The sequence below is a fragment of the Amblyraja radiata genome, chromosome 28 (genome assembly GCF_010909765.2).
Source record: "Amblyraja radiata isolate CabotCenter1 chromosome 28, sAmbRad1.1.pri, whole genome shotgun sequence".
Classification (NCBI taxonomy): domain Eukaryota; kingdom Metazoa; phylum Chordata; class Chondrichthyes; order Rajiformes; family Rajidae; genus Amblyraja; species Amblyraja radiata.
Genome location: NC_045983.1, coordinates 7,598,017 through 7,609,824, shown reverse-complemented (window position 1 = coordinate 7,609,824; position 11,808 = coordinate 7,598,017). Strand labels below are relative to the sequence as shown.

General features: G+C 43.7%; 1 protein-coding gene across 1 annotated transcript in view; it reads left to right on the top strand.

Annotated features, from left to right (window-relative positions):
- The first annotated feature begins 478 nt into the window (after positions 1-478).
- The window catches only part of wsb1 (WD repeat and SOCS box containing 1), a 28,118-nt gene continuing 16,788 nt past the window's right edge, over positions 479-11,808 (top strand). The window contains exons 1-2 of the mRNA XM_033045684.1: positions 479-832; positions 5,941-6,106. Coding sequence (XP_032901575.1) covers positions 793-832; positions 5,941-6,106 — 206 coding nt within the window. The 5' untranslated portion in view covers positions 479-792. The remainder of the gene's footprint in view (positions 833-5,940; positions 6,107-11,808) is intronic.

Below are 11,808 nucleotides of genomic sequence, written 5' to 3'. Positions count from 1 at the left end.
TAACCTGAAAGGACTGTCGGGGTCCCTGGACCTTCAAGGGAGGACAACGTTTCATAGGGACAGATGTTGCATCTCCTGCAACACCAAGGGGAAGGTACCTGGGGAGGAGGTGGTTTGGGTGGGAAGGGATGTGTTACATGATGGATGTGGTCATTTGGGGTCGGGACTGCCTTCAAAGAGTTTGAGCGTGGACGTGCACTCCGTGTCCTTTTGTATGCTATTCCACTTCCGCTGTTTATTGTCTTCAAACAAAGCACCCTTGCCTCTCGTGTGGTCCACTGAGGTGCAATCAATCGGGTTAAATAAACAGAGCGATGAAGGACAGGGAGGGAGGGAGGGATGGCGTCCCACGACCAAGCACAGTGACAAAACTGCGGTTGTTACGTCCACGTCCGCATCTGCCAACGCGGACGCGTGAGGGCGAGCTGGGTCGCTAGGCCCCGCCCTTCCCGGCGGCCATTTTGATGGCTGTCACTATAAAAGGGGGACGAGCGCCGCCACCACGTCAGTGCTCGCTGGTCGTCCGTCTACTCGCCACCAGGTCGTTGGCGCCCTCTCCTCGCACGCAATCACACCGAGAATTATAAACGCTCACCCTCGTCGTGGTGCGGGCGCCCGCGGCGGTCGATTGAGTGCGCTGCGAGGTGGTGTTTGCGGGAGGGTGAGGCACGGAGAGAGGGAGAGAGACGCCGTTGCGCAAGCCCCGGGCCTGGCTGGTGGCGCCGACTTTGTTCGCTCTTCCTTGTCCCGACGGCCGAACGTTCACCCAGAGCTCGCATCGCGCCTCCTTAGATGGCCAGCATCCCGGGGCATGTCAACGAGAATGAAATAGGTGAGGGAGGGCGGGAGGGAAGGAAGGGAGGGATGATGTGGGATCTCTCAAAGAGAGTTAGGTGAGTGGGAAAGCCTGGGCGGGTGAGAGGGAGGGGAGTGGAGGCTCAACTTGGGAGCTCAATGAAATAGGTGAGGGAGGGCAGGCGTGTGTGGGATCTGACAACTATATTTAAATAGGGGAGGGAGAGGTTGTGGGCGGAGAGGGAAGGGGGTGTGGGCGGAGAGGGAAGGGGGTGTGGGCGGAGAGGGAAGGGGGTGTGGGCGGAGAGGGAAGGGTGAGGAGAGGCGGGTGTGAGGAGGCGGAAAAAAGAGGGTGTGGGAGGGAGGGGGCGTGGAAGGGGAGTGGGGTCTGTCAACGAGACTGAAATGGGCGAGGGGGCGCAAGGCAGGTGTGAGGGAGGGTGTGAGATTGATAATACTGGCGGAGGAGATGGGCCGGAGGTAGAGTTTTTGAGGGAGGCTTGTGATGAGGTGAGAGGGAATGAATGAGAGCGGGTAAGGGTGGGGGTGTGATGAGGATAGGGAACGAGAGTAGATGAGTGCGATTATGGAGAGGTAGGAGCGAGTGTAGGGAAGGGAGGGAGAGTAGGTGGGTTGGGGGCGTGATGAGGGGAGGGTGTGAGTAGGTGAATGAGACTTGAGGGAATGAGAGTAGGTGAGGGTAGTTTGTGGGAGTATGTGGAGGAGGCAGGGTGGGGTAGTGAGAGTTTGTGAGGGGGTCTTGGGGAGATGTAGGGGGTGTAAGTAGTTGATGGGGCTTGGAGGGAGGCATTGCATGTAGGTGAAGGGGCTTTGGGGGAGGGAGCGAGGTGGGGGGAACTTGAGAGAGAGTCAGTGTCGGGTGGGCTTATGATAAGGGGAGGGAATGAAAGTTGAGGGGGCTTGTGGAGAGGAAGGGATAGCAGTTGGGGGGGGGGGCTTGTGGAGAAGGGGAAAGGAGTGAGAATAAGAGGTGTAATTGCGAAGAGGGTGGGGAAAGAATAAGTAAGGGGTAGACTTGAAAGGGGGTGAGAATAGGTGAGTGGGTTTGTAAAAAGGGAAAAGGAAGGAGAGTGAGGGTAGGCTCATGGGGGAGATTGGTGAGGGGTAGGATTCTGGTGAGGAATGGGTAGGTGAAGGGTGGGCTTCTGAGCGGATAGGTATGGGAGCGAGAGTGTGTGTGTCTGATGGTGACTGGGGATGGGCTGTGTTTAGCGGCATGGGGAGGCTGGAGGGAGGGCTGGGCTTTGCAGCCGGGTTGTCTCAGTGCCTCTTGCAGGGGCTGCAGCCACATTACTGCAGATTTTTCTCTCTGCATAATATTTTTGGGGAAAGGAATTCTCTTTAGAAACCTTGGTTAGTAGTTTGCCATCATTTTCACCAGCTTTTTGTTATCAGTTTTTCATATGTCTTGAACTTTGTGTGCATGGTTGGATAATGGTGTTGGCTCAATGGAGCTTCTGAATTATTTTAAATGGGTATTAGGACAAGTGTATTTTAACAAAACTGCATTTGCATTTGCTGAATGCCAAGATGTTTTAAATGTAAATTTCTGGTTGAAATTTTAAACACAAAACGCACAAATCTATTTTGAGATTAACATTGCAAATTTGAGCATTTAAATTTCAACATTGCCTCAAGTGATGCATACATTTTTTGGGTGCGTCTGTTTTACATTAGCCGGTATTTGGGTTATATGCTTTGTCAACATACATGGCCAATATCACTTTTTTGAAATTGTAAACCATTTTTCAAAGTTTAGGGTAGACAAAAATGCTGGAGAAATTCAGTGGGTGAGGCAGCATCTATGGAGCGAAGGAAATAGGCAACGTTTTGGGTAGAAACCCTTCAGACCTTCTTCAAAGTTTAGATGTGCATTGGCTTTGCATCACAGTATTTTGTGAATTTCTAAAACAAAAATTGTTATTGCTCAGTGCTTAGTTCTTTAGTTATTTGTTATTGAGAGAGAATGAAATAGAAATGTGTAGGAAGGAACTGCAGATGCTGGTTTAAACCGAAGACGGTCTCGACCCGAAACGTCACCTATTCCTTTTCGACAGAGATGCTGCCTGAGCTGCTGAGTTACTCCTCTCCCACCTGAGTTCATCAGAATTGTTTGGGCTGTATTTCGTACAGGTCAAATCTTGGTATGAGCTTGGAGTGCACTTGGAGTGCACCTTGACAACAAACTGGACTTGTCTGTCAACTCTGACTCCCTCTACAAAAAAGGCCAGAGCAGACTCTTTTTCCTCAGAAGGCTCAAATCCTTCAATGTGTGTAAGGATATGCTGCACATGTTTTACAACACAGTGGTTGCAAGCGTTATTTTCTACGCTGTTGTCTGCTGGGGCAACAGCATTAGTGCAAAAAACAATAGGAAGCTGGTCAAACTGGTTAAACGAGCTAGCTCAGTGCTGGAGGGGAGAGTAGATTCTGGGATGGAGGTGCTTGAGAGGCGTATGAGGCACAAGGTGCAGGTCATCCTGAAAAACCCTGGGCATCCCCTCCATATAATTCTGGAGAGTCAAAAGAGCACTTGGAACAACAACCGGCTCCTCTCCCTGCCCTGTAGAACGGAGCGGTTCAGGAGATCCTTCACCCCTGCAGCCATTAGATTTTATAGGCTGTAGGGGGATGCATTTTGCAATTATTAATTTTTAACTGTTAATTATTGGTCTTTTTAAGTATTTATTGCTCTCAGGTAGTGTCCACATTGTATTCTATGTATTTTCTGTCTGCGATTCGTTTTGAATCTGTGGGTTTGTTGGTTGGGAGCTTCTGGACATCTGAATTTCCCTGAGGGGATCAATAAAGTATTTATTATTATTATTATGCTTTTTGATGATCCTTGCTCTTGCAGGGCAAGGTTTAAGCTACTGGATGCCCTTGCCTGATTTGGGTGATTATTCTGAGAGTCGGTGGATGTGTTTAAACTTTCAGGCATACAGTTCAGGTGCAGTCCTTTCTTGTATGCAAGCTGTAGCTTGATTGAAGTGAAGATATGCAAAATGTTGCAATATGCAACATGCAATATGCAAAACAATTATTTGGCTTCGATGTCTGAAAGTTATGCTGCTTCTTAAGCTTAACTTGAGCAAGGATTATCCCATGCGAATAATGGAGTGAGAGTAAACCAAAGTTTGTGCATTACAATGTCTTTGGGACAGAAAACAAAATCAGTGTCTTTTCATAGCTGGAAAAATAAGCATGTTTTGTGTGTTAGTCTTGTTGCTTGTTGCCTTTCTCTTTGCGAGTGGTTGCTTTGACTACTCATGGAATTTGAGTCATTTCAGAGTAGAAATAAGTAGTTAATGAATATGCAAGAACTGTGCAAAAAAAGTGGCCTTGACAGGTCATTTGGTAAATCAACAATGTTATGATTTGTTTGAGCTTGCCTTGAGTACTGTCTTGAACAGTTAATGCAAGGATATGAATGGACCTTGACTTGTTTTTTAAAGTTTTGTTGTATGTAATTTTCTTGCATTATATCCCTCAGTGTGAACATAGATAGTGCTGCTACTTTTACAGAGGAAAAGAATAACACTTTGAGCATGCTGGCTTTAATGTGCCTGCCAAATAATGTTTTATTTATCAATTAATGATGCCTTTGAATGTTGGTGAAGTAATAACTTATTTTAGAAAATTGTTTTGGGCAATTTCACAATTGCAAGACTTTTTTTTGATATTTTGTAGTTTTATTATTGTCTTTAATTAGTCGGAATGCTTTGTTCAGTTATGTTTATTTGAATTTTCTCGATGTGTTGACTGGCATGGTTGCTCTGTGGGTTTCATTTTTCCATCAAACTGCGAATAATGTGCTTGCATGTGTTTTTGATGTAACGTCTGAAGAGACCAAGGGCATGACTTGATTACAATTCAAATTTAATCAAATGGGGCACAGTTGAGTTTTTAAGAACTGTACTGTGAATTATTTTAAATCTCTTGTCTCTTTTGAATAGCAGAATATATAATTAACCACTAAATCCCTTGAATGCTGATTACACCTAAAATTAAGCCTTGAACTTGCAGTTCCATTGTGTGGTGCTAATATTATTCAGGATTGTTGTGGTGGTCATCACCAAGTTTTTTTTACTAAGGGTTTGAAATGGTTGACTAATGCTTAATGAGTGTTGTGGGGAGGTGGGAGAAGGGGGAAACTCAAATTCCATAATGATACTGAAATCTGAAAGCCTGCAGGCTGGTTTCTAACTTGTTTCTAACTGTAATTTTGACCTTGCTACATTTGGCAACTAGTCCAAATGTTTCCATTTTTAATACATGCATTGTATAAAAACGATTAACTAGATGCTGGTTTAGAAAAAAGGGACATAGTGCTGGAGTAACTCTGCAGGTCAGGTAGCATCTCTGGAAACCGATAGATGAGGTTTTGGTTTCGAACCCTTTATCCTATCCATGGAACATCATCTATCCATGATCATTATGTGTAAAAACACACGTTGGAAATGCACAGCAGATCAGATGCCATTCAAGGAAAGAGGAAGAAAATTAACGTTTTTTGACTGGAACTCTGTTAGGCAGCAAAGATTCTGTTTTTTTTTTGTTTTTTTTTATTTCCAGCATCGGTGTTCGTTTGTATCTTAAATAGGTTTTGGTGATGTGAATAATAGAATGGATAACAATAATTAGACCTATTTCCTTCGCTCCATAGATGCTGCTGCACCCGCTGAGTTTCTCCAGCATTTTTGTGTACCTACAATAATTAGATCTTGGTTTGTGCACTGTGGTAATATTCAAATTGTTTTGTTTTGTACATGTGATGCCTCCAAACACGGTCTTATGTCGGTTGCTAATTTTTTTAAATCTTAGCGAAATAAAGCTGTTCTTTGGGGTCCTCTATTTAAATTTGAATTAATGAGCTTGTAGTATGATCCATCTATAATATTTTCAGTAATTTCCCCTGACCTTTGAAATGAGTCAAGATATACTGAAATTTGACAGAAAGCAGGACTTGCAGAGTGAGTCTTGTCCTGTTGTTGAATTACCCAGTGTTGCAAATTAGTTTAAATTCCATGGCATTTTGTTGATGACTGGCAATATGTTGCATTTCTACTGTCGAAAGTGTGAATTTTCCTTGGCTTAATACTTTGTATTTTTCTTTTTCTGCAGCAAAAGCCCGGCTAATTGCTGATCTTTGGGCACCCAGTGCTCCATTTGAACAGAAATCAGGCTGTGAAACTTGGACCGTTGCCTTTGCACCTGATGGCTCCTACTTTGCTTGGTCTCAAGGCCACCGTGTCGTAAAGTTAGTTCCTTGGTCTCAGTGCCAAAATAAGTGAGTATTTCAGAAGATTTGTATTTGAGTAGTAATTTAATCCACATGGAGGAACTTTCTCTCTGCCACTCTCCCACAAGGTTGGGCTTGAATTTAAACATGCACGCTGCTGCTGCTTAGCACTATTTGGGGGTTTTTTTAAGTGCATCTTTGGGCAATTTCCAGGAGGCAGGTTTTTTTTGTGATTTGAAATTGGAGAATTGTGGAGTAAGACAGTCCGACTTTAGATTTTAATTGCTGTGTAATTAGAAGCAATTGGTCAGTGATTAATTGAGTACTGGGCTGAATAAATGCCAAGTCCTTCTGTATGGCAGTTGAATAATGTGTCCTCAAACCACGTGTCAGTTGCTTGTGTGAGGATGGCTATTTATTGACAGCTGCTGCATTACACAAGTTAGCTTTGTATTTCTCTGAATAGTGCAAAGGTTTAGGGTTATGCAATTGTAATGAATTGCATCTATGTCAGACTGTTTTCCTGTGTTTGCTGCTCATAGTGTGTCATCTTGGACCTCTTGCAAATACAGCAGCCTTGGTGCAACAAAGACCTTTTTGACAAAATATATTCTGGATGAAAATAAAAGGACAATTGGTTTTATTAAGTGTACGGTTGCACTATTTTTGCAAATTTGTCCATAATTGTAGCTAGGTGGCTACTGAATTTTAGCAACCCAGCACTGAGTAGTTTTTTTTTTGGGGGGGAGGGGGAGAAGAGGGGGGAGTGATTTGCTTGTACTTGCCCACCTATGTCGTTACATCGCCAAAATATATCTGTAGTATTGATCTGCAGAATTATTATGGCATGTAAGGAAGGTATCTGGTGCAAAATAGCTGGTGTGTCAGTATGGAAATATTGAGTGTTTTTTTTAAATGGTCACGAGCAGCCATTTTGAGAGGGAATCTGACTGTTTTCATGTCTGCCCTTTTGTGGCAGTATGGGGCATTTGGTGTTAAGTATTTTTACAATTTATATGGGTTTGAACACTACCCTCAGCTGATGAATTGGTTTTCCAGCCAGGATTCTTCCTTTGGAAGAATCTCCATTGTGCAGACATTGTTCAGTGCCATTACTAATGGTATTGACGTCCTAAAGTTGTGATAATGATAGTTCTGATAATTGCGATGTCTGCTTCAGATTTTGATTGTTTAAATAACTTTGTATTACATGTCAATGTGCCGAAATAGATGAGGAATATTCAGCTATACTGGTGGGGCAGGTGATGTTTGATGTCTTGTACTCGGTGTAAGGATTTATCCACCAGCTATTTTGGTGATATTTACTATTGCCAAATGCATGATCGTCAGTGCCATTGATGAGACCCTTGATGAGACCAGCCACAGAAATAGATCAGCACAGGAACCGACCCTTTGGCGCATTGTCTGCGCTGAACTGATGCCAAATTGAACTGAGCTCTTTTATCTGTATATTCAGTGTTTATCTAAAAGCCTCAATGCTTTGTCATATCTGCTTCCTCCATCATCCCAAGTGGGTTCCAGGCACCTACCAAGAAAAACTTGAGCTGCACATCTCCTCGAAACTTTTTCATCTCTGACCTTAAGGCAATGCCTGTTAGTATTTGACCCTTGTATCTATGCCTCATAATTTTATGAACTCTTATCAAATCTCCTCTCAACCTCCAATGCTATGGAGAAAACAACCCAAGTTTGTCCAGTGTCTCGTTACAGCTGATGCCCTCTAATCCAAACAGCATTCTGGTAAACCTATTCTGCACCACCTTCAAAGCCTCCACATTCTTCCTGCATTTATGTGACCAGAAATGCGCCCAATTATCCAAATGGGGCTACCCAATATTTTGTAAAGCTGCAACATGCTATAATGAAATATTTTGCACTTAATTGAATAAGTGCCAGTCCACCAGTATTGGAGAACAAAGCAAACTGTCAGTAAGAGCAACATGCTAGGCTAAACATGGACGTCTTAACTCTCTCCTCCAGCAGCACATTGTTTGCCGTGTCTACCTGTGTCAGGAGCAAACACATTTAACACCACTCCTACTCCAGACTTGAAAATGCAATGTCCACACTTGATTGTTACTGTATGTTTTTTTTTTAATCCAAAAATATTAACGAATAATACTGTGGAAATGCCAGAAGCCAGCTCATAGAAACATAGAAATTAGGTGCAGGAGTAGGCCATTAGGCCCTTCGAGCCTGCACCGCCATTCAACATGATCATGGCTGATCATCCAACTCAGTATTCTGTACCTGCCTTCTCTCCATACCCTCTGATCCCCTTAGCCACAAGGGCCACATCTAACTCCCTCTTAAATATAGCCAATTAACTGGCCTCGACTACCCTCTGTGGCAGAGAGTTCCAGAGATTCACCACTCTCTGTGTGAAAAAAGTTCTTCTCATCTCGGTTTTAAAGGATTTCCCCCTTATCCTTAGCTGTGACCCCTTGTCCTGGACTTCCCCAACATCGGGAGCAATCTTCCTGCATCTAGCATGTCCAACCCCTTAAGAATTTTGTAAGTTTCTATAAGATCCCCTCTCAATCTCCTAAATTCTAGAGAGTGTAAACCAAGTCTATCCAGTCTTTCTTCATAAAACAGTCCTGACATCCCAGGAATCAGTCTGGTGAACCTTCTCTGCACTCCCTCTATGGCAATAATGTCCTTCCTCAGATTTGGAGACCAAAACTGTACGCAATACTCCAGGTGTGGTCTCACCAAGACCCTGTACAACTGCAGTAGAACCTCCCTGCTATACTCAAATCCTTTTGCTATGAAAGCTAACATACCATTCGCTTTCTTCACTGCCTGCTGCACCTGCATGCCCACTTTCAATGACTGGTGTACCATGACACCCAGGTCTCGCTGCATCTCCCCTTTTCCTAGTCGGCCACCATTTAGATAATAGTCTGCTTTCCTGTTTTTGCCACCAAAATGGATAACCTCACATTTATCCACATTATACTGCATCTGCCAAACATTTGCCCACTCACCCAGCCTATCCAAGTCACCTTGCAGTCTCCTAGCATCCTCCTCACAGCTAACACTGCCCCCCAGCTTAGTGTCATCCACAAACTTGGAGATATTGCCTTCAATTCCCTCATCCAGATCATTAATATATATTGTAAATAGCTGGGGTCCCAGCACTGAGCCTTGCGGTACCCCACTAGTCACTGCCTGCCATTGTGAAAAGGACCCGTTTACTCCTACTCTTTGCTTCCTGTTTGCCAGCCAGTTCTCTATCCACATCAATACTGAACCCCCAATGCCGTGTGCTTTAAGTTTGTATACTAATCTCTTATGTGGGACCTTGTCGAAAGCCTTCTGGAAGTCCAGATACACCACATCCACTGGTTCTCCCCTATCCACGCTACTAGTTACATCCTCGAAAAATTCTATAAGATTCGTCAGACATGATTTACCTTTTGTAAATCCATGCTGACTTTGTCCAATGATTTCACCACTTTCCAAATGTGCTGCTATCCCATCTTTAATAACTGACTCTAGCAGTTTCCCCACTACCGATGTTAGACTAACTGGTCTGTAATTCCCCGTTTTCTCTCTCCCTCCCTTCTTAAAAAGTGGGGTTACGTTTGTTATCCGCCAACCCTCAGGAACTACTCCAGAATCTAAAGAGTTTTGAAAGATTATTACTAATGCATCCATTATTTCTGGAGCTACTTCCTTAAGTACTCTGGGATGCAGCCTATCTGGCCCTGGGGATTTATCGGCCTTTAATCCATTCAATTTACCCAACACCACTTCCCGGCTAACCTGGATTTCTCTCAATTCCTCCAACTCCTTTGACCCGCAGTCCCCTGCTATTTCCGGCAGATTATTTATGTCTTCCTTAGTGAAGACGGAACCAAAGTAGTTATTCAATTGGTCCGCCATATCCTTGTTCCCCATGATCAACTCACCTGTTTCTGACTGCAAGGGACCTACATTTGTTTTAACTAATCTCTTTCTTTTCACATATCTATAAAAACTTTTGCAGTCAGTTTTTATGTTCCCTGCCAGTTTTCTTTCATAATCTATTTTTCCTTTCCTAATTAAGCCCTTTGTCCTCCTCTGCTGGTCTCTGAATTTCTCCCAGTCCTCCGGTATGCTGCTTTTTCTGGCTAATTTGTACGCATCATCCTTCGCTTTGATACTATCCCTGATTTCCCTTGTTATCCACGGATGCACTACCTTCCCTGATTTATTCTTTTGCCAAACTGGGATGAACAATTTTTGTAGTTCATCCATGCAGTCTTTAAATGTCTTCCATTGCATATCCACCGTCAACCCTTTTAGAATTAATTGCCAGTCAATCTTGGCCAATTCACGTCTCATACCCTCAAAGTTACCTTTCTTTAAGTTCAGAACCATTGTTTCTGAATTAACAATGTCACTCTCCATCCTAATGAAGAACTCAACCATATTATGGTCACTCTTGCCCAAGGGGGCACGTACAACAAGACTGCTAACTAACCCTTCCTCATTACTCAATACCCAGTCTAAAATAGCCTGCTCTCTCGTTGGTTCCTCTACATGTTGATTTAGGTAACTATCCCGCATACATTCCAAGAAATCCTCTTCCTCAGCACCCCTGCCGATTTGATTCACCCAATCTATATGTAGATTGAAGTCACCCATTATAACGGTTTTGCCTTTGTCGCACGCATTTCTAATTTCCTGTTTGATACCATCTCCAACTTCACTACTACTGTTTGGTGGCCTGTACACAACACCCACCAGCGTTTTCTGCCCCTTAGTGTTTCGCAGCTCTACCCATACCGATTCCACATCCTCCAAACTAATGTCCTTCCTTTCCATTACGTTAATCTCCTCTCTAACCAGCAACGCTACCCCACCTCCTTTTCCTTTCTCTCTATCCCTCCTGAATATTGAATATCCCTGGATCTTCAGCTCCCAGCCTTGGTCACCCTGGAGCCATGTCTCCGTGATCCCAACTATATCATAGTCATTAATAGCCATCTGCACATTCAACTCATCCACCTTATTACGAATGCTCATTGCATTGAGACACAAAGCCTTCAGGCTTGTTTTTACAACACTCTTACCCCTTATACAATTATGTTGAAAAGTGGCCCTTTTTGATTTTTGCCCTGGTTTTGTCTGCCTGCCACTTTTACTTTTCACCTTGCTACCTATTGCTTCTACCCTCATTTTACACCCCTCTGTCTCTACGCTCACACATTTAAGAAACCCTTTCCCTTTAACTCCATCCTCCACTATCCCATTTGACACCCCACCCCCCTTATTCAGTTTAAAACCACCCGTGTAGCAGTGGCAAACCTGCCTGCCAGAATGCTGGTCCCACACCTGTTAAGATGCAATCCGTCCCTTTTGTACAGTTCCCCCTTACCCCAAAACAGATCCCAGTGATCTAAGAATCTAAATCCCTGCCCCGTGCACCAGTTCCTCAGCCACACGTTCAGGTCCCGTATCTCCCTGTTCCTGCTCTCGCCAGCACGAGGAACTGGAAGCAAACCGGAGATAACAACCCTCATAACCCTCAAACCGGAGATAAGAACAACTCATTATCTCTTGTATAATTTGCCTGGGTAATAAATGCAGGCCTTAGTGATATTACATCATGTGTGTAATGGGTTTAATATTTACATTGCAGAGCAAGCAGTATGTTCAAAGTGCACAGATTGTCAGCTATTTTTTAAGTGTAGAGCAGGTGGTTTACCTAAAAATATTTGCTTAATAAATCATTAGTG